This window comes from Alosa pseudoharengus, unplaced genomic scaffold (assembly GCF_046254945.1).
Source record: "Alosa pseudoharengus isolate Yale_2024_CS ecotype anadromous, Long Island Sound unplaced genomic scaffold, YU_APseudo_1.1 YU_APseudo_1.1_scf_22, whole genome shotgun sequence".
Taxonomy (NCBI): Eukaryota; Metazoa; Chordata; class Actinopteri; order Clupeiformes; family Clupeidae; genus Alosa; species Alosa pseudoharengus.
Genome location: NW_027468680.1, coordinates 14,387,647 through 14,408,935, shown reverse-complemented (window position 1 = coordinate 14,408,935; position 21,289 = coordinate 14,387,647). Strand labels below are relative to the sequence as shown.

Here is a 21,289-nt window from a genome sequence, read left to right as displayed (position 1 = left end):
TTCACTGGCTCTTATTCAGGGCTTTCTACACTGGCCAGTTGGTAGCAGTGCCTTTAAAATCAAATACCAAGTGGGTAGCAGTAACACTGACTGGTCTGCTGCCATTTTTATCTAGGTCAGTGCGCAGTAGTAATACTTAAGCACAACAATTGGTGAGCTGGAAAAAAAAACCCATCTACATCTACCATATAACTCTTCAGATATTTATTCAGTCTATATGAAATGACCACATTAAACAAAATGTGAAATGAAATCTAAACAAAATGCCGAAAAAACGTTCTCGGAGACAAATTAAGTGCTCAGGTTATGCGAGAAGTAGGAAGGAAAGTGGGTAAAAATGACACCGACTCACGCAAATGGAAACACTGACACAGGCTGGCCGCATTGAGAGAGGTCACCGATCACCTCCACACCAGCCCAGTTCACTCACCTGGCAGTAAAGAACAGTGCTGGCCTCACAGTCCAGCACCGTGGCGACACAGCACAGAACCCCCCCCCCAGAACTTAGTCATTCAGTTTAGTAAATTGTAATCATTAGCCAGTTCCTGCAGCCATTTGGTCATTTGAGTAAAGAAGAAAAAAAAGTAAAAAGACACATTTTTTGGTAGCTTTATTAAGCTTTTAAGCTTTATTGGTTGGTTGGTATTATATATATATATATATATATATATATATATATATATATATATATATATATATATCCATCCCCAACAAGTGGTGCTCTATAGCCCTGCAGTGTCCCCTTGACTTGCACCAAATGCCAAATCAACGAATTACGAGTCTTTGTCATTTTTAGCATCTTCATGCATGCATAAAAGCTTTCTTAGTAATAACAATGTCTCTGTGGTTCTTTTCTATGGAGTAACAATAACAATGTTTGATACCTAGAATAACATAGCAAAACAACATTAGAATCTCTTTGTGTTTGACTCTCTTTTCTCTGTTGCTATAAATAAAGTGCTGTGACAGAGCAAAATGTATCTCCTAGTAATTTTTCTGCTCAGTTGCTGTTTGACATCATTGGCATTGACATTTCTATGGTTACCGTCACCATGGACATCACTGCGTCCATGGCAGGTGGAGTGAGTCAGCCCAGGTCCAGTTCAATGTCCAGCTGTGGCAGAGCGGTCTGTAGTCGGTCAACGGTAGTCTCTTTCTCCCTCACCCCGGGCAGGTCACTCAGGAACAGATACTCCAGATTCCTACAGGGGGAACATCGGGGATACAGTAGCTGGCTTAACACTAGTCAAGTACAAAGCAAAGGGGAATTTACTGTATAGCTCACTTCACATACCACTGTCAATTACTGGATAGCCCTCTGGATAGAGAAGTGAATCTTTCACAACGGCCATTATCTCTATGAGTGTATAATTTAAGAAAAACACTTGATGACATCTGCCACTAGTTTCAACCTTAGCAGCCCCAGCAGAAGCCTATTGGAGATCTAAGACTAATACAATGGTCTTGCTCATGCAGCTAACGAGGAAACAGAAGAAGATAGAGAAATTACTATCGCTCCACTGTTACTTCAATGCTAACTGTCAAGCTCAGAAATACACAATAGCCATGCACTGGAGTTTGTTGACCACCTTAGTGGCCTCAACCTCATCAACATTTTGGCCACAACATGTAGCATGTATCATGACCAAACATTTCCACTCCCTCTCCCTCATACTGGTGAGGTCACCCACCTCAAGTGGTGCAGGGCGATGAGGCCCTTATCTGTAACGTTGCCACAGGAGACGATCTCCAGGCGACGGAGGGTGTCCTGAAGCTTCTCCGTCTTGCTCAGCCTCTCCAGGCAGGTGTCCTCGATGTAGATGTTCTTAATCAGCCTCACTTCCTCCACATGCTCCAGCCCATCTGCAACCACAACACAGTCTCCATTTAGAACTCATTAGCCACATGTTCACTTCACAGTCTTTCATCCTCTGAAACCCTGGGGGCGGTGGTAGTGTAGTGGTTAAGGAGCTGGGCTAGCGTGCAGTAGCCTTAAAGTTGTCGGTTCAATTCCTGGCTTCCACCGTTGTGCCCTTGAGCAAGGCACTTAACCCCAAATTGCTCCGGGGACAATGTGATCCCTTGTAATATAGCTGTAAGTCACTTTGGTCAAGAAGTGTCTGCTAAATGTAATGTAATGTAGTCCTCTGCTTCACATTAATGCAGTGACAATTGTGATTCTGAATCCCATGCTATACTAGAGTGAAATGCTACTATCATATCATATATAAAGATTGAAAATGATCTTTGGTCCATCCCTGCATGCTGTTTTATATAGTTGATATATTCATTTCACTTGCAGTGTTGGCCTTCTCTTACCTCTTATCTCTCTTTGTTGTCAAGCTATCAAGAGTGCACAACGGGAAGGCCACTCTGAAGCACTGAAGTGACATCACTGTCATTAGTCATGAAAACGATCCTGATTAAATAAAAATGATTCTTCCTCACTTGAGAAACTCAAGAGGACAGAAGGGCTTACTGGGATTGGTGCTTTTAGCACAGTTGCAGAGACAATATCCTGAGGGCCTCAACGTAGGCTTCCGACACCTTATCCAACGCCCACATATCATAATGCTCTACCTATAGTCCTTAATACCATGTGGCCCCCAGCTACAAGTGCCTGAATTGGCAACAGAATAACTTGATATACTGCTTGAATAACTTGATATATGCTGCCAATATGAACACAATACCGCCACTTGTTCCAGCTTCTGCCCTCTGGAAGACGCTACATGTCCGTATAAACTAAAACCTCACGTTTCAAAAATAGCTTTCCTTCATCAATCAGACTTCTGAACACTACAAAACTGGTCTGATCTACTTATTTATTTAGTTAGTTTTTTCCTTTCTTTTTTTCCTTTCTTTTCTCCCTATTGGATTGAGCTACTGCTTTCTGTAACACAGCAGACATTGTTGTGTGGCAGGTAGGCCTGCTGTTTTAAAGTGACTTTTGCAATGGAACCCAGTTAAAATAGAATCATCCAAATGATGAGGTTTGATTGACGCTTTGCCTGCTGTGCTGGCTTCTCTCACTGAGGTCTTTTGTCACGTCTACTCCAGCAGACCAACTGGAGATCCAGATGGAGACGCCTGTGGTGATCCAGGTTTGACAGTGGCATCAATCGAACCGGACACATACTAGGAGGAACAGCAGTGTGTGTGTGTGTGTGTGTGTGTGTGTGTGTGTGTGTGTGTGTGTGTGTGTGTGTGTGTGTGTGTGTGTGTGTGTGTGTGTGTGTGTGTGTGTGTGTGTGTGTGTGTGTGTGTGTGTGTGTGTGTGTGTGTGTGTGTGTGTGTGTGTGTGTGTGTGTGTGTGTGTGTGTGTGTGTGTGTGTGTGTGTGTGTGTGTATTATTTAAAGGGCTCTCTGTCGTTCTTGCTCTTTCTCTCACCGTCCCTCCCTGCTCTCGTTCCCCTTTGTCTTTATGTGGAGAGCCAAGGTGATCTGAGGTGATGTGGACGGATGGCTTTGTTTCTGTGTAAGACATCCTCCTCGCTAACGTCACCAGTATGCGCGCATCTTCTAGCGGCTGACTTTCATCCTGACCTTTCACACTCGCAGGTAACTTTCACTCCTTCCTTCCTTTACTCTCTCACCTTTCTATTTCTCTGTCTCTCACTCTCTCTCTCTCATACACACACACGCATGCACGCACACACACACACACACGCACGCACGCACACACCCGCATAGCAGGCCAACGGATTGAATTATCACTTGAAGAGAGAAGCCAAGCGTGGGGAGTGGAGACAGCTGGCAGCTGCTGTGTTCACACAATTAAGGAAATCAAAGAGGTTGTATAATCATGGTAGCTGAGCTCTCGTGATGTTTGTGTGGAGAGTAATTCATTAGGAGACTAACCCCTTCACCTCCTCAAATTGCAGATGACTGGCATTTTCAATTGCAGACTAATTTTTGAACCATTGTAATTGCAGAAGTGACAGAATATTATAGTTTTGATTAAGGTAGATCACATCTTTCCTGGATACCTGTAGTACACACTGTACTTCCAATTACAACTGTGCCCACCCAGGATATACTGTGTTCAGTCCAAGCCTTTCCGTCTGTGGAAGGGCTTGCCCCAAAACATCAGATGAAAAAAGACATTTGCTTGGGAGCGAATAGTGTGTGGACTTCTCTTTACAGTCCAAGCCTTTCCTTTTCAAACTAGGATCTACACCCACCTGCCCATACTAGGCAGAGTTGCTTGGCGAAGGTACATTTGCAGGGTTGGAAAGAGATGTTAGGTTTGTCACCTCAATATGATTCGTATCCTTCCATAAAAAAAACAAATCAGGAACTTAGAAAGAATCCCGCACACTGACCATTATGAATCCCGCACACTGACCAAGCAATTATTTATTTAAAAAATATGTTTCGTTTCGGTCTTAGAAACGTTGTGTTTTCTAAATAAATAATTGCTTGTGAAATGGACAGTGTGCGGGATTCTTTCTAAGCTCCTGATCTGCGACCTTTGGTCATATCCAACACACATCCAACACGCCAACAAAAGGGGTGTGCAAAAAGCCTTCATACGTTATAAACTACGTTGATTAACATTGTTGCTTTTATTGATATTCTCCTTAATGTAGTCTTATCATGCTATTGTTATTATTATATTATTGATTGAATGGACATTATGGTTTATTATTGCTATTTTCCTTCATTTTCATTGTTTATTTCATTAGGCTATTGATTGAATTGATATTGTTTATTATTGCTATTCTCCTTAATGTAGTCTGACCAAAATGTTAAATTGTTCCCTGTTAAATTTAAGCATTATATATTGTTTTGTATTTGTGTGTCGCTTTGGACAAAGGCGTCTGCCAAATCCCATAACCATAACCATAACCATAAAAAAAACGAATGGAACTAGATTGCTGTGTTTAGAGTTTTTTTTGTCATTCCGAATAAACTAATCTGATTGAAAAATTTGTGCCAACTGTTTACATGGGGTATACTAAATTGTCCTAATGCGGGACACTGCCTAATATGGGACACCTAAGCTCCAGTGGGTGTAGCTCTTGCCCAAACTAATGAATTTCAGTGAAACTATGGGAAAGCTAAAACTGTAAGGTCCTGTGATCAAAATTGGATGTGGATTTAATGTGTTGCCCTCACATTGTAGCATAATATAGCCTACTACTGAAGTCCAAAAAGGAAAAAATGTCCCACATCAGGGCAATCCACCCCTGTGTGAATGCAATGTATGCACGCATATAGTCCATGGTGTACTTTGTGATGCCACTACTAATTTATATGATACCCTACATTCTATTCCGATCAGGTTCTCACAAGGGCTCTAGAAAAGCCGTTGCTGCTTTACTTTTCCTTGAGATTGAGCCACTTTTCCGATTCTAACCAGAATAAAAGTGTCCATGTAAACCCACCTATTGGAACCTTTTAGAATCTATTGGAACCTTTCCTCACCAGAATATAATGACACAGGATATTTGTTATGTTCTAGGGCCTTGAGCTAGCTCTGGAATGCAAGTAGGGAACCCTTTGTGTTAATACTGTTTAGTTAATTCCTCACCCAGATGGTCAAATCCGCGGTACATTATGCAAGAATCTGTGGCATCAATGGCCTGGATCTTGTAGCGACCAAGGGGGCCAGTGGGGAGGCCATTGTAGTCATGCTGCCAGCGGTCAAAGCCCTGGAACCGGACTTTCGCTCCACACCTGAGCAGCCATTCTGCTGCTGCTCGGTCTGGTCCCACAGCTTTTATTCTTTCATAGTCCACCCTTAGAGAGGACAAAAGAAAAACACCCTGGAACTAAATATAAAGAAACCATCCCCTTGTAATCAGGCTCATCATCCATGTTACAATCCTTCTGGCATGAATTCTCTTGTTCAGGCTGGTGCATGTCTTGTTATGAGATAGGCCTGTTAACAGGCAATTTGTAATTAGAGTAAATCATGGATTAACCTCCTGAAAACTGGCAGTACAAAAGACTGTGTCTAGACAGATAGCTATCTGTCTGTGAACCATGTGTCTTGAAAGTGGCTATGGAAACGTGTTATTTATAAGAGACAATTAGTTGGTGTTAACAGAGGTAGATTCATTAAAATGTAATAAGGGGATTCGACTTGATGTAGCCGCCTGCAGCGGTCTGTAGCTGACTGCATGACTTATGCACAATTCCGGGTTGAAAACGTGTCAGAATCTCAGAAATAATCACGTTATGCATATGTCATGCAGTCAAGCTTAAGACGGCTGCAGGCGGCTACATCAAGTCGAATCCCCTTATTGATATGTTGAGGGCTTGCAGCTCACCTGTTGAAAACAGCATTCAGCCATCCCCAGAATGGTCTGACGCCCCCTGCTGGTGCTAATGTCCTCGGAGTGCACAGTACTGAGTGAGTCTTCCCCAATAACCTCATTTTTCAAATGCTGAAAAACACTGGGACATTTTTGAGAACTGGCAACATTTTCATCAAAGAATTAATGAAGAAGACAGTTAGGCATGGCAGAACTTCTGAACAGCATGGTGTCTACCATTTAATTTTTTCGAGTGTAGAAAATGTAACTTTCTACAGCTTACTACAATCAGAGAATGTCTAATAGGAATTGAACTGAAATCAGCAGATGGCAAGTGATATGACAGTTATGATTCCCTTTCCCTTCTTCCAGTCATACTGACATCTCAATTAACTGCTTAACTAGCAGTCACACACATAGACCTATGCTATGCTAGTAAGCCAGGGATGATTGAAAAAGTAGCCAAAAGAATGTTGATGTCCAGCAGCAGTTTTATATGGGATTTGAGAAGTTACTTGTTGTAGGATTTGCCTTAATGAAATGGCACTTGACGTGACATAGCATAGGCTAGACAGTGTATGTTTCATGTGCGTCACCACCTGCCACTGACAACGAACAACTACGAAAACTTGACGAAAATAATATAATCATATAATCTTTCACTCTACGCGCATTATGCTCAATTAAGTTACCACTAACGTTACTCACTAACCTTTTGCGTTCCCTCTAGCAAGGTGCCAGTGTCAACATTATTTACATCCTTGATCACGCTGCTACGACGACCTCTCACCCTTACGTACAAACGTAAAGCGCCTTCATTGGTCGAGCAGGGAAGGTTCAAATGACGTAACACGGTTTAATCGACTGTGTTAGCTAATCGTTTAGCTGCCTATCTTACTTGAGGGTCAGCTAAGGAGAGGTGCAAATGTCTCCTATAAAGTTACTGATTAGGTGCGATTTATTTACATGATGATTTTAAGACATATAGCATTATCCCTTTGTATTCTGGAAAAATGATACGAATGCTGTCAAGTGTCTCGGCTGGGACTGTCTTACTGGCCAGACAGCCAAAGTTCGTTGAGCTCGCTGTAAGACACCAACACATTGGGTGAGTGACAAATCACTGTTGCTTTGTAGCGTGTTGTAGCATCCTTTGGGGTTTTAGCAATCTTAACTAAATGGAAGAGTCGCTGTGAGTCAAGGTGGTCTTGATCTCTCTGTAGTTATAGGCTTCGAGTTGAGAGTCTGCTTGAGTATCTCGCACAGCACACACACACATAAGCCATGGTGTCACAGGTTGTTTGGGCAATAGGACAACTGTTTGCGAAGCCAAGTTCAATAGTTAGACTTTACAGCAGTGTCAAAGTTTAACTTGTTCACTGGCTGTGAAGTAAATGGCAGCAAGGCTGAGTGCTTCAGTGCTGGAATGGAAACTTGCTCAGCAAGTTCAACCTGTATCGATTTTGATCACATGTAATGTTAGTGACATGCAACATAGTCGAACATGGCTTCCCCAAAGCAGATTTATAACTGAGAAATGTGTCACTGCTGCTAAATGTGATTGAATAAACTCAGATAATGTATGAGTGGTAAGTGCAGTGATTTGATTGGCCTAAATCCTGTATGGATGTGTTTTGCTCTCTTGCTGCAAGGCCATAGCCACGGAGCCCACGTGGGGGTTGGGGGGTCGGGGGGGGGGGGGGGGGGGGGGTGCACTATAATGCCAGTTGGGCAGGGATAGAAGCTGGCCTATGCCGAATAAAGAAGCAAAACCTGACTTATCTAGTTAAAAAGTGTCATAAGAGTACAAGGCAGATACAACAAAATGCAGTTTAAGTCTAACCAGAAGTGTCAAATCAAATGCTAAAGGAGAGGAAGGGCGGAGAGAAATAATGACCAAGCTGTCACTTTTTTCATTTGGTATTTTATATATCCATGGTATTCTACAACTTTCAAATACAGTAAGCAATGTCTCAAGAGAGGCTTATTGTGTGTGTGTGTGTGTGGGGGGGGGGGGCATTTTGATTGTGAGCTTTTTTTTAATATTGGGGGGAGGGGGTGTCCACTTCAAAGTATATTATGATTGCGGCCTTGCTTTGCAGCTCATACGATGTGGTGGTGGTTGGTGGAGGCATCGTGGGTTTGGCCTCGGCACGGGAGCTGATCCTTAGACACCCAACATTAAGCTTTGCTCTGCTGGAGAAGGAGAAGGAGCTCTGTAAGTCAGTTTGTGTGTTTGGGTGTGTGTCTACAGGAGCACAAGAGGTGAACCGCCTAACTTTGCTTAGGCATGTTAATAATCACAGTTGTTGGAACAGTTCCAATTCCATGTTTTTCTTTTCGCCCCTGTCTCCAGCGATGCACCAGAGTGGTCACAACAGCGGAGTAATCCACAGCGGCATCTACTACACGCCAGGCTCTCTGAAAGCAAGACTGTGTGTGAAGGGAGCCACGCTGGCCTATGAGTACTGCGAGAAGAAGAACATCCCCTACAAGAGGTGTGGGAAGGTGAGCTGAACGTGGGAAAACAGGCAAGGTGTCTGTGTATACTGTAAGACATCATATACAAAGTTGTATCGAATAGAATTCCATAGGGTACAGAGGGCTCACTCCTTGATGTCTAAAGAGATGTGTAGCTAGTGACAGTCGCACCCATGAGCTCCAGTCTTTTTGCACGTTAGCCTCCAACGCCATTAGCTTACAGATTTATCCCCAATGTGTGATCCTTTTTTTACTTTTGGTTTTGTGCTCGGTGCATTGCGATATAGTGCTACGTATCTTTAATTTGATCAAAGAGTATAGAAGTAACTTGTAATCTTGTTACTTCTATACTCTTTGATTTGATGCCCAGTTTTAATTTGGTTGCAGTTGATTGTAGCTACAGAGCGTGAGGAGATTCCCCGTCTGAAGGCTCTGTATGAGCGAGGCATGAAGAACAATGTCCGAGACTTGACCGTTGTCGACGCCAAAGGCATCAGAGAGAGAGAGCCGTTCTGCAGGGTGAGTGTGTGTGTGTGTGTGTGTGTGTGTGTGTGTGTGTGTGTGTGTGTGTGTGTGTGCGTGTGTGCGTGTGTGTGTGTGTGCGTGTGTGTGTGCGTGTGCGCGCGTGCTTGCATGCATGAAGGCACAGTTGTGCATGCTCATATACTTTATGTGTGTTTATGTACTGACAGAGATGAGACCGCTCATTGTCTCACAACCTTAAGAAAGCATGTATTGGTATATCTCAACGTCCTGTAACCTTGGATGCCCTGGGTATGATTTGACCTTTGACCTTGAGCATCTAATCATGCTCTGTAATGTTTCTGCTGTGGAACTATATAGATATGAAGGAGAAGCAGCAAACAGTGTGTTTGAGCAATAATTCATTCATGATCCCCCATACAATCTTGACCTTTGACTTTATGACCTTAAATACTTAATCAGTTAATCAATCCCTTAAAGTGATTAAGTATGCCAGGTTTAATGAAGATCCTTTGCTTGAGAGATATCGTGCAAACACTTTGCTGTAACAACATAATGACTCATCGACTCATGCACGGCAGGCTTGTGCAAAATTCCAGAATTGAATTGAAACTGGCTCTTAAATTCCAATTCAATTCTTGAATTTCACTTGCATTTCAATTGACGGATGACCTGAATACAGTAATTTATAATACTGTAGATTGAAGCATGACCTGAGGAATTCTGACCATTGTGTCCATGTGCTTTAGGGTTTAATGGCATTGGACTCACCCTACACTGGCATAGTGGACTGGCGGAAAGTTGCCCTCAGGTATGGGCAGGATTTTAAAGAGGCAGGGGGAACCGTGACAACTGAGTTTGAGGCATCTGACATCACTGTGGTGAGGGAGAGTCCTGCCAGGATCTCAGAAGGTGAAGGCACTTTCGCATTTGTGCACACGCTCACACACTTTAGAGCTTAATGACCTTGGATTATACAGTTATTATATTATTTGTATGTCTTTCTTTTATAGGTCTTACATACCCCATTGCTATTAGAAGCTCCAAGGTCAGTCATTTGAGAGATTGAGCGTGAGAGGTTTTCTTCATGATTTTCTTGTAAATCATTGTGTTTGTTTTTGTGTGTGTGTGTGTGTGTGTGTGTGTGTGTGTGTGTGTGTGTGTGTGTGTGTGTGTGTGTGTGTGTGTGTGTGTGTGTGTGTGTGTGTGTGTGTGTGTGTGTGTGTGTGTGTGTGTGTGTGTGTGTGTGTGTGTGTGTGTGTGTGTTTCTAGGGTGATGAGGTGCATTGTCGTTATGTGTTGACTTGTGGGGGTCTGTACTCTGACCGACTGTCCCAGATCTCGGGTTGTAGTCCTGAGCCCCGTATCGTGCCCTTCAGGGGGGACTACCTGGTGCTCAAGCCAGAGAAACGCTACCTCGTGCGGGGAAACATCTACCCGGTGAGCCTGAAACCTTTTACATAACTCCATCTGCTGGAAGACAGCACTATGTTCCCTTAGTTATTTTCACTGATTATATACATATACTAGGAGATAATAGGCAGTACCATTGCATAGAGCAGTGTTTCTTAACTGGTTGGTCGGGACCCAAAAAGTGGGTCGCGGAACTATTCTGGGTGGGTCGCGGAGCTTGTGGTTAAAAAAAACAAAATTGCCCATTTAAAATGTTACCTTATCAGATCTAATATTGAACCTGAATTTTGATAGACTTTATTTGTATGTCAGTCATTTCCATGGACATAGACAATATTTATGTGACAGGTCATGTTAGACATCATTTTAGCGGTAAACACAAGTGGGCTATGACCCTGAATAATTGGAGTAGGATACGGATTCACTTAAATTGAGGCAAAATGGGACAGAAACCCCAGTGTGCGGTGTTCACTGAATTGCTGGCACATGAGAGAAAATGCCACATGGAAACAAAGCACCCGTGTCAAAGACAAACCTGTCAAGTACTCTGAAAGGTGACATCAGGAGTTGAAGACTTCACAGTTCAGACTTCACAGAATGTTCCAAACAACATTCAACATGTTCCAAACAAGTAGACTTACAAGCACTTCACATGCGGGTCCCAAAGCAAGACCAGTTAAGAACCACTGGCATAGAGTATCTCATAAAATGCTGTTTTGAAGATATTGTTTTCCTTTGTCAGTTTGGTCATTTATCATTTTATGATGTTCCTCTAGACTGGGAAGCTGTTAGCTCTTTTAGACTTTTTGGAAGAAGTTGTTAATTTATAGGTTGTGAATGAAAAATCATTTCCAAGCAAAAGGTTGCAGCACCCAAAACAAAACAGGTTCTCTTTTACATAAGTGTAACCCCACATTTTTATTACTAATGCATAGACTCAAAGAAAGAAATCCTACATTCTAAATCCTACATCCTGTAATTAGAGTCAAAAACATTGATAATAATGCGTGCAACCTGCCTTTTTGAACTGATGCATGTTGACAGGTGCCAGATCCTCGTTTCCCATTCCTGGGAGTTCACTTCACCCCCCGTATGGACGGCAGTGTGTGGCTGGGTCCCAATGCCGTCCTGGCTTTCAAACGTGAAGGCTACCAGCTATATGACCTCAATGTCAGGGACCTCACAGATGCACTATCCTTTAGGTACCAGAGAAGATGTCTGTGACCATGAGCACATTTTGGGTTGGGTTGATTATGGAGTACTTCAGTCACAAGTTTTTAATTAATTCAAATGAGCTATATCTCTTGTTTGTTTGTTTTGCAGAGAGCCATTACCTGATTTTTAAATGTACATTTTCTCATAAGCAAACTACATTTTTAGCTTGATGTTGCAAACATAACCTGTTGAACCATCCTGTCTCCTTCATTGGCATCTGTAGAGGTTTGCAGAAGCTGGTGATGAAGAACATAACCTATGGTTTGGGCGAAATGTTCAGGGGCGTGTTCATAGGGGCACAGGTGAAAATCCTGCAGAAGTTTATCCCCGAGCTCTCTCTAAGTGATGTAGTCAGGTAAGCCTCATAAGCCATGATCTCCTACTGTCATCATTAACCCCTCATCTATATAGGCTATAATAACTCATTATTTAGAATTCTGCTGTGATTGTATTAGCTACTTATTGGATACTTTTGAGATGTCAAATGTTAAAATGAATAATAAACATCGGTAACACTTTACTTGACAGTATCGACATAAGAATGACATGACACTGTCATGAACATATGACACTGTCATGACACATGAACCCTAACCTCTAACCCTAATCCTTACCCTAACTCGTTACGTCATAAATGTTTATGACTTGTTTATGACACATTCATGACAGTGTCAGGTCACTCTTATGTCGATACTGTCAAGTAGTGTAATATCTTAACATTGTGATTTGTAGTGTCTTCTTTATTGTGATGTATATTGTGATTCATTCCAATGGTGTCATCATTTTTGTTTGTGTTAAATTGTGTGTATGGGTCTGTCTGTCTGTCTGTCTGTCTGTCTGTCTGTCTCAGAGGTCCATCTGGAGTGCGGGCACAGGCTCTAGACAAGGATGGGAACCTGGTGGATGACTTTGTGTTTGACGGGGGCACGGGGGAAATTGGCAGTCGGGTGCTGCACGTACGCAACGCCCCCTCACCCGCCGCCACCTCCTCGCTTGCTATTGCCGAAATGGTCGCCGACGAGGCCGAGAAACGTTTTACCCTCTGACACACACACACACACACACACACACACACACAAACACAAGAAATACCCAAAAGTGCATACACACACACACACTCACACAACACACATTATGTCAGGCAGGCCCCATTGTCCCATTTGCATAGTGGGCCCCGTCCCAGCTTTCCGCTAGCCCACTTCTCCACTGACACCTGACCTCAACTTAGTCGTCACTCTCTCCTTTTCCATACCATGTCACCCTATAGGCCAGGCCCCGCATCGCTGCCTTCCATATTCCTTTCACCTGTGGCCCAATCCCATTACACTCACATTACAGTTGTCTTTACCATCGGGTTGGTTTCCGCCGTGCCTCTGCAGTGCTGATCTCACCGACCTCTGGATGGGAGCCAGCCGACATCCTATGTAGCCTACTTCAGGTCCGTCTATACGGTGTTTACATGGATCAGCTCTCTGGAAAGGCCAGAACGAACAAGAAGAGGGGGAACAAGAAGAGGATCGTCCCTATCATGATTGGGATTGGGTTCTGCTGTGTCTGTCTGGGCTTTGACAGACAACCATGCCGGATGCTGCCGAGGCTTGGCAAATGTAACCCCAGAACTTAATTGACTCTGTCGATTAATTGGGAACCAAGCCATGAGTGTTGAGTAAATTGTCTTTCGTGCGTGACGTGCCTACAGATGAGTTCTTTTCAACATGAGTTGCAATTTTTTTACTTTTTTTGAAAAACTTTTTTTCATGCTTTCTACAAACACAAAGGTACTTCTGCAAGTTTCAGATTTTGTTTCAGTTTGACAGATTCAAAAGGGTTTACAGAGCTCACTCATCTCAAACAACACACTGCTGTATTGCACTGAGTAGAGGTTCTACCTCTCTGGATGTGTTTGGTTTTTTAATCTCCATGGCACTGATGTTCTGCATTTAAACTAAGCTGCATAATTTAACTTCATAAATCAACAGCTGTTCATCATTTTCTTGCCTGTTATCTTAATCAACTGTATCAACAAAAAATGTGCTGTAACAGAACTAAAATGATGTAAAACCATGTAAAACCATGCAGCTCATGTGGTTCCACGAGCCCACACATCTTTACAACAATGACCACTATAAGAGAAATGGAACACAAATAAGAGGAATGTTTAGGAAGTGGGAAATATTTTGATTTTTCACCAAAAGTGTTTGAAGATCTGTTCTTATGTAACGTGTTATGTGAAGCGACCTTGAGTATCTAGAAAGGTGCTATATAAAACTATTTTTTAATTATTATTATTATTACAGTGAAATTCTAGAAAAAATAAATAATAAACAAAAAGTTTTTTACGTTTTTGTCATGGTATGGCAATGGTAATTGAGAGGTATTCTGATAGGATCTCATATTTGTTAACAAATTGTCATAATTTCCATAATCTCTCGTTTCACAATCACAATCAGCATAATGGGTTTAATGTGTTAAATTACAAAAATAGCCCCCATACATATTTATTCTGTATTCTGACTGCAATTTAAATATGTATGGATGAAGAAGATAATAGATTTGATTTTGCGTTTATTTGATTTGTTTTTAATGCTCAACAACAAATAAAATAAAATATAAATTGTGTTCTATACCAGTGGTTGTCAACATGGGGACTAGGGCCCACAAGGGGGTGTCAGGTAGCTGCAAGGGGGGCCTTGAGATGGTATGACTATGGTTCTGGTAGCGGACACGTTTGTCCAAAGCATCACAGACGCTCATCAGAGGACCAGAGTGACCAACTGGGGATGTACAGCTGGATCAGGGAATAGAAATAGCAACTTAAAAAAATGATGACATATGGGGGCCTGGAATATTTTCAGTGGGGCACGGGCACCTTGGGAGCAATATTTAAACACAGTTTTGAAGCAGATGAACCTTCAGTGACATCAAACTGGTGCACACACATTTCTCTATACTGATAGCTGGGCTATGTAGGGTTTTTTTTAATAACTAGACATTTTTAAATGTGGGTGATATTCAATATGTAGTTTTAGTGTTGTTAACAAAAAGATATACACACAAAAGTTTATCATGCTTGTCATACTTTAGGACATCATGAATAGTCTTTATTTGAAAAATAATGTGGTAAGTTATATTATTTTCAAGCCTATATTAAAATATGTAAACATTTAAGGCTCTTCAACTGCTGTTTTGACATGGGCTGCGTCACAAAAAAAAAAGTTCATCTCTGCATGCAACACTTGTCCTTGAAGTTAGCCCCGTGAAGATGTGAGATATTTCCACTGGGTGGCGATATTGTTTAATTGTAAATGAGCTAATAATGACAAGTGGAGACAACATCTCGTGCATATACAACGAAAAATCCCTGGGGGGAAATGGCAATAATAATCTTATGACTGCATATGAAACATATCAATGGTTTATAAAACATATTTTGTTCTAGAAAGGCATGTTAGGTCCATGTATACTGTAAGGCTATTATACACCTGCCTGCTACCATTACAAAAAAGTCATTTTATGTTTATTCTCTCTTAACAGTTATTAGTTTACTATGCATTTTAATTTAAGTACCATCAAAACACGCGCGTCTTCTCAGACAGCAAAATGTCTCCGAATGCAATGTTTACGTTATTCTGTGGTGACCCTGAGCGATCCGTCAAAGCGACACGTAGCTCGTAGTTGCGCTTAATTTAAAAGGCTGGTGTAACTGCATGCAAACGCTGAGGATGACTTTCGACTTTGCTATTCACACTCCATCAGCCAGGAGGCCAACAGGCGAACCCTCCCTCCCTTTTGCGTTACGCAGATGCGGAAAGTGAGCCGACGCAGGAACGCAAAGAGAGCAAGTGAGGAGCCGAGATTATTTCAAACATGGACACGGACGCTGAACGGGAGAGTTGAATCGGGACTTCCACTAACGCTACCAGTAACAAAAACAACAACGCCAGCGTTCTTCTATTCACCCCCGAAACGTTTTCAAGGGATTTTACTTCGAATGATCTTTCGAGGAGTTTTTCTTCATGAAGAGTACTGTCGACAGACACGGAAAAGATGACAATTTCCTTCATAAACAGAAGTAAAGAAACTCTTCCTCAGGAATTGAATGAAGGATCTTCTTGTGCCACAACACGGATCCCTGTGCATCAAGGCCAAAGATACAGCCAGCGCATACAGATGTGCTTCTAAGCAGTTGGCTCAAAAGCAGATCTGCGAAATACAACTCCCACCGAATTAGATGCATTTTAATCCGGTGCTTTAGATCAGAGCCACTGACAACTCGTGCAAAATAAACAAATATTTTTGCCTTTCCAGATTGCTATGAGTTAGCTTCTTAGCTCGCTAATGTTAGCCACTGTTTGTCGCGGGTGAAAAAAGCCTGTCAACTGGCTAGTAGCTAACGATACAGTAGCGAGAAACACTAGCGATAGCCTGAAAAGCTAGCTCGGAGCTCGGTTTCAAAAGTGTAGTAGCGAGTTAGCTAATAAGTTAGCATAACTTTGATAAACCAGACGCGCTCAGATGAGCTTAAAAGTTTTATGTTGTTCTCAGTCGTTCGACAGATGGCATAAAGGCGCAGTTAATTCTGCTACCGTCCAGTTAATTGATGTGCTGCGTTTTGGCTCAGTGTCTTAACTAGTCCTCTTAGTTAGCTAGCTAAGTTTACTTTCGCCGTGCCTGGACCGACCCACCCACTAGGACTTTGGGGCCGATGCGGACAGATCAACCGGGATCACGGCATCACGACGAGCCGCAGCAGGCATGCAGCCCCAACAGATCTACGACTTTTCCAGCGAGGAGAACAGTCACAAATGGCGAGGCCTCTTCGTGCAGGCGCTCCGCAAGGTAACTTAAAATGTTAAAGAGTAATAGTATTTTTAAGTTAAGGTTGCATTTAATAAGCCTAACAGCACACATGAAATGTGTTCAGACACCGCAATTGCTATTAGCAGAAACTTCGATTTTGTCATATGGTAATTTGTGGGTAAAGTTAGGAGCGTCTTGCAGTGAAATGAAAGTAATTATTCAAGAGATTTTGGTGTTGACTTGAACAAGTGTGTTTTAAAGAAGCTTTAACCAATATATCGTTATTAATACACTATTGTAATGGGGTTACCCTCAGAAAGAAATATTGTAATGTAATATTATTTGTCGATGGGCATTGCACCGCTCATTATGTTTTGTGGATACCCCGGGCCAGTGAGTGAGTTCATTTTGGGCCGATGATGGACACTGACATAGGCCATATGTTCGAGGCAGCAGTTTGTTTGAGTAACCTAAGAGCAAGGTTTCTTATCATGATCTTAATGAGACCCAGAATGATGGTGCATGGATGAAAGGGGGTGTATGTTTTTGCGTGGTTCTGTCTTTGTTGACTTGGCTCCATTGTGTGTCTGTGTCTTATCTTTACTCATTTGAGGAAGTTGGATGAAAATACAAAGCTTTGTCCCATGACATCATCACAGAAGCAAAGGGGATTCTCCAGTCAACTGCAAAACACATACACACAGACATGAGAAGTGTCAAGTGTGAAATGCTCATTTGCACATCATCCCTATCATGAGTCCTTGAGTACATTTTGTATGCTTGACAAGGGATCACTGAACAAGCAAGGTCCTACTACTCAGTTTTATGTTCCAGTGCAGTGCCTATTCCAGTGAAACCAGTGCATGACCGGTAGGATTGTCTGCCGGTACTGTACATTAAACAGAATATATTACAAATGTGCTGCTGTTGCAGATGATGAAACTTCAAGAGAGATTGCCATGTATGAACTTGTGGCAACGACATCCCTGCTAACCAATACAGTTTCAACTGGCCATGAAAGCAGAGCAGAGGCCTTAGTTTGTGTCTTCTGATCAATTTCTCAGGAGGACTAGAGTAGGGTGAGTGAGGTATACCTTAAAATGACTAATGATCAAGTAGTTAGCTAGCATTTGAAGGACTTGTCTATGGACATTGTCTATGGGCACTGTTTCAGTCGACATCTTCAGTGTGGTGCCACTCACTTCAGAGCATGTTTATGTACAGTATTACTCCAACCATTTGTGTGGTAGAGCAGAAGTGTGTGTGGTGTGTGTGTGTGTGTGTGTGTGTGTGTGTGTGTGTGTGTGTCATTGACACTACCAAATGTCCTGAACGATGCAATCTGGTGAAACGTAACCTGTTTTCCATCAGCCTTGCTGGATGAGCTGTGATTGTGAGGCGTTTGGCACCGAAACTCCTGCCAGCGCTTTTCTGCTGGAGGTTTTTTTTCCTTCCAAGAAACACTGACGTCACAGCAGAAAGTGTCAACAACAACCCCCCAACCACCACCAGCACCACATATCTATCTCTCTCTCTCTCTCTCTCTCTCTCTCTCTCTCTCTCTCTCTCTCTCTCTCTCTCCCTCCAGTCTCTCCCCTGTCATACACCCCCCCCCCCCCTGTCTGCCCCCCCCCCTCGAACCTGTGACCCGTACGCACAGTCAGTGCAGCTGAGTTAACAATGGCTCCTCTGTGACTCCGCTACTTTCCCTTTCATATTTCTCCATCTCCATTTATTTTTATGCCCTCAGACTCTGTGGCCTGTGGGGTCCGTCGCTCTCGTGCTCTCGTTCGCTCCGTTTTGCTCTTTTGTCCCTGTAGGTCTGTGCGTCTCTCTCTCTTTCTCTATCTGGTTCTCTCTGTCCCTCACTCCCTTAAGTCTTTCTCTGTCGTTCTGTTTTTTTGCGTGTTCCTTGTTGGTTCCCTTCTCCCAATGTCCGTTTAGTTTTTTTACTCTTTTCTTTTGCTGTCTCTCTGTCTGACACACACACACACACACACACACACACACACACTTCCTTGCAGAGACATATCCTAGCCATATGTGTGCCTATGCTATTTGGATTTTGGACGATGTTCATTTTTAGTGTGAAAAGTGAAATGTGTGAGAGATCTCACTGTAAACAGTCTGTGGAGAGGTTTGGCTCCAGTCTGTCACACTCACACACACACACACACACACACACACAAACAAACAAACAAGAGAAGCCCCTGCTCATCTCTTATTCAGGAGGAGCTAAGAGCCCTGACTGCGATGACATCATCACACAAGTGCCAACCCCGCTACTATTTGATCATCCTCTGGACCCCACTGTCTCTCTCTCTCTCTCTCTCTCTCTCTCTCTCTGTCTCTCTCTCTCTCTCTCTCTCTCTCTCTCTCTCTCTCTCTCTGCCACTGTCTTTTCCCTTCTCTCCATCTCTCCCTCTTTCTCATCTCTCTCTCTCTACGACTGTCTCTTTCCTTCTCTCCCTCTTTCTCATCTCTCTCTCTCTACGACTGTCTCTTTCCTTCTCTCCATCTCTCCCTCTTTCTCATCTTCTCTCTCTCTCTCTCTCTCGCTCGCTCTTTCTCTCTCTCTGTGTCCATCCAACTGCCTCTTATGTTGTAGATAGATAGACACTTAATTGATACCGGGGGCCAATGTGGGCATCCAGTAGCTCTTGCAACACATATAGTACATAGTACGAAAACACACAAGACTGATTAGTAGAAGTACAACCATGACATGATCATCTAACCACCGGATCTACTACAGATAACGTATATGATGGCGTTTGACAGCAAGGTATTCTGTCATCCTGTGCGGAATGTCTTCTGTAAGGAAGCCAGTTGCAGTTGTAGCCATGGCCATTGAGTGTCTGTTAGAGCTGGTTTCTCTTCATGTGTGTGTGTGTGTGTGCCCCCTGTGTTAACCATGTGACCATTGTCTGTTGTGTTTTACAACATAGCAGTTGGTTGTCATCATGTCGTGTACTTACTGTTTCACCTCATCTGTTGTGATCCCTCAGCGTAGTAAAAGTGTTCACTTAACATCTGCTCTGTGTTGTTTAGTTAGTTGTTACTAGGACAACACAATAGATAGTTGTGTGAGTGGATCAGTCATGAATGGGACCTTGCTACAGTCAAGTGCTATATTGTTACACTTTCGTGCATTCTGTCTGTGTTGAGTTGCAATTTTTGCTTTTGTTTTGTGGTGAGTTATGCTTATGTCAAGTGTGTATGGGTGTGTGTATATGCTGACACATTTAGGTTTAGGCGATTGTTTTATTTGGCCCATATTAATGTTGTTTGTGACCGTGGGTGGGGGAACCCGTGTAGACGTAAACCATGACTGATTGCAGGTGTGTGTATCAGTATGCATGTGTCTGTCTATCAAAATGTGAATGAATGAATTCCTTTGGGTGTAAACCAAGTGTGAGTGTGTCAGCAGGTGTGTAAGCTGTTGCGTAGCAGCCTAAGGCCATGGAACCATGTGTGTGTGTGTGTGTGCAAGTATGTCTGTATCTGTGCTCATGGAAGTTTGCCTGGAGAGTTTCAATATATGGAGCTTTCCTTAGCCTAATCGTAACACATTTATTCAGCACATTTATTTATTCAACACCTTTATTGTCACCTACATACACAATTTCACAATCATTCCGCTATGCTCTCATGCTGTAATGGCGGCTGGCCTACACACACAGATGGACAAACCAGAGTGCAATAGGGGTGTCTATGCTCCTCTTGACCTTTGTGGTACTTGCTATGGTATTCTGTAACACACATACACAGATACAGTGCCCATTCTGAAAGACATACACACACACACACTCTGCTGTTAATAATAACTGTGCATTCTCTAGTGCTGTACTCTCTGACGCCTGCAGTAAAGGCCAAGGGTTGGGTTTCAGCCCTCCTCCTTACCCGGGAGAGGAGTTTAGCAGGGGTGTGTGTGTCTGTGTGAGTGTCTGTGTGTCTGTGTCTGTGTGGCAGGGTTTGATGCATGGTGCAACAACAACAATAACAAAAAATCCCCATCACAATGATGTCCATCCAGTTAGGTCTTGTGATTTTCCAAGCTTCTTGTCTGTCGGTAGAGCTGAGGAAGGTCACATTGGTGTGTGTTGTGTGTGTCATACATGACCTCTCCAGATGCTTGTTCTGTAATGGCAGATGATGTAATGCCCCGAGACACACAGAATGACACATCATACACACATGTGGTCACATTACCTGCAACCTGAGACAAAAACACACACATGCACATTTACGCACCCGCTTTCTCTCACATGCAGACAGACATCACACGCGCATACACACACACACACACACACACACACACACACACACAGACTCACACATACACAGACCTTAGTTAGAATCCGTAGAAGTGTGTGTGTGGACTAGCCTAATCTGTGTTTATCTCACCTCAGATCTGTACTTCTTCTTGATTGGTGATGGGTCTCCTTTGTGTGAAAGGATTTCCATGTTTTTTCCGGTTTTGAATATTTGTATGGTCCTGCTATCTATCCTTTTCTGTGTATTTTTCTGAAGTGCCATTCCCCAATGCTTTTGATGTTATATCTAGTGTTATATCTAGTCTTGTCTTTCTCCATCCTTTTCAGACTACTTTTTTCTCTCTCTCTCTCTCTCTC

General features: G+C 42.8%; 3 protein-coding genes across 7 annotated transcripts in view; 2 read left to right on the top strand and 1 right to left on the bottom strand.

Annotated features, from left to right (window-relative positions):
* Window positions 1-682: 682 nt before the first annotated feature.
* dmac2l (distal membrane arm assembly component 2 like) lies at window positions 683-7,055 on the bottom strand. Of its 3 annotated transcripts, none has more exons than XM_076300665.1 (5): window positions 6,976-7,055; window positions 6,279-6,405; window positions 5,537-5,745; window positions 1,692-1,863; window positions 683-1,202 (listed from the first exon to the last, which is right to left on the bottom strand). In XM_076300665.1, the coding sequence occupies exons 2-5, from the start codon at window positions 6,383-6,385 to the stop codon at window positions 1,088-1,090; spliced, it is 603 nt and encodes a 200-aa protein (XP_076156780.1). In that variant the 5' UTR covers window positions 6,386-6,405; window positions 6,976-7,055; the 3' UTR covers window positions 683-1,087. The 3 variants fall into 3 exon arrangements, with proteins under 3 accessions (XP_076156780.1, XP_076156782.1, XP_076156781.1); XM_076300667.1 differs by having other exon boundaries at window positions 6,279-6,395; window positions 6,976-7,046; XM_076300666.1 differs by having other exon boundaries at window positions 6,279-6,423; window positions 6,976-7,032.
* Window positions 7,056-7,123: 68 nt separating this feature from the next.
* Window positions 7,124-14,479, top strand: l2hgdh (L-2-hydroxyglutarate dehydrogenase). 3 transcript variants are annotated; one of them, XM_076300661.1, is made up of 10 exons: window positions 7,124-7,371; window positions 8,366-8,481; window positions 8,620-8,771; window positions 9,132-9,263; window positions 9,977-10,139; window positions 10,241-10,275; window positions 10,500-10,667; window positions 11,685-11,842; window positions 12,079-12,210; window positions 12,706-14,479. In XM_076300661.1, exons 1-10 carry the CDS (start codon window positions 7,277-7,279, stop codon window positions 12,899-12,901), a joined length of 1,347 nt encoding a protein of 448 aa, XP_076156776.1. In that variant the 5' UTR covers window positions 7,124-7,276; the 3' UTR covers window positions 12,902-14,479. The 3 variants fall into 3 exon arrangements, with proteins under 3 accessions (XP_076156776.1, XP_076156777.1, XP_076156778.1); XM_076300662.1 differs by lacking the exon at window positions 8,366-8,481; XM_076300663.1 differs by lacking the exons at window positions 7,124-7,371; window positions 8,366-8,481 and having other exon boundaries at window positions 8,672-8,761.
* Window positions 14,480-15,645: 1,166 nt separating this feature from the next.
* The window catches only part of sos2 (son of sevenless homolog 2 (Drosophila)), a 31,558-nt gene continuing 25,914 nt past the window's right edge, over window positions 15,646-21,289 (top strand). The window contains exon 1 of the mRNA XM_076300660.1: window positions 15,646-16,694. Coding sequence (XP_076156775.1) covers window positions 16,611-16,694 — 84 coding nt within the window. The 5' untranslated portion in view covers window positions 15,646-16,610. The remainder of the gene's footprint in view (window positions 16,695-21,289) is intronic.

What these genes read in the sequence shown, in the direction of transcription:
- dmac2l (XM_076300665.1), bottom strand. Translation starts at nt 6,385, where the DNA reads ATGAGGTTATTGGGGAAGACTCACTCAGTACTGTGCACTCCGAGGACA. An exon ending in CCGCGGATTTGACCATCTGG is followed by an intron (nt 1,864 to 5,536) that starts GTGAGGAATTAA and finishes TTGTGGTTGCAG; the next exon opens with ATGGGCTGGAGCATGTGGAG. An exon ending in ATCGCCCTGCACCACTTGAG is followed by an intron (nt 1,203 to 1,691) that starts GTGGGTGACCTC and finishes TTCCCCCTGTAG; the next exon opens with GAATCTGGAGTATCTGTTCC.
- l2hgdh (XM_076300661.1), top strand. Translation starts at nt 7,277, where the DNA reads ATGATACGAATGCTGTCAAGTGTCTCGGCTGGGACTGTCTTACTGGCC. An exon ending in GGAGAAGGAGAAGGAGCTCT is followed by an intron (nt 8,482 to 8,619) that starts GTAAGTCAGTTT and finishes CCCTGTCTCCAG; the next exon opens with CGATGCACCAGAGTGGTCAC. An exon ending in TTGCTATTAGAAGCTCCAAG is followed by an intron (nt 10,276 to 10,499) that starts GTCAGTCATTTG and finishes GTGTGTTTCTAG; the next exon opens with GGTGATGAGGTGCATTGTCG.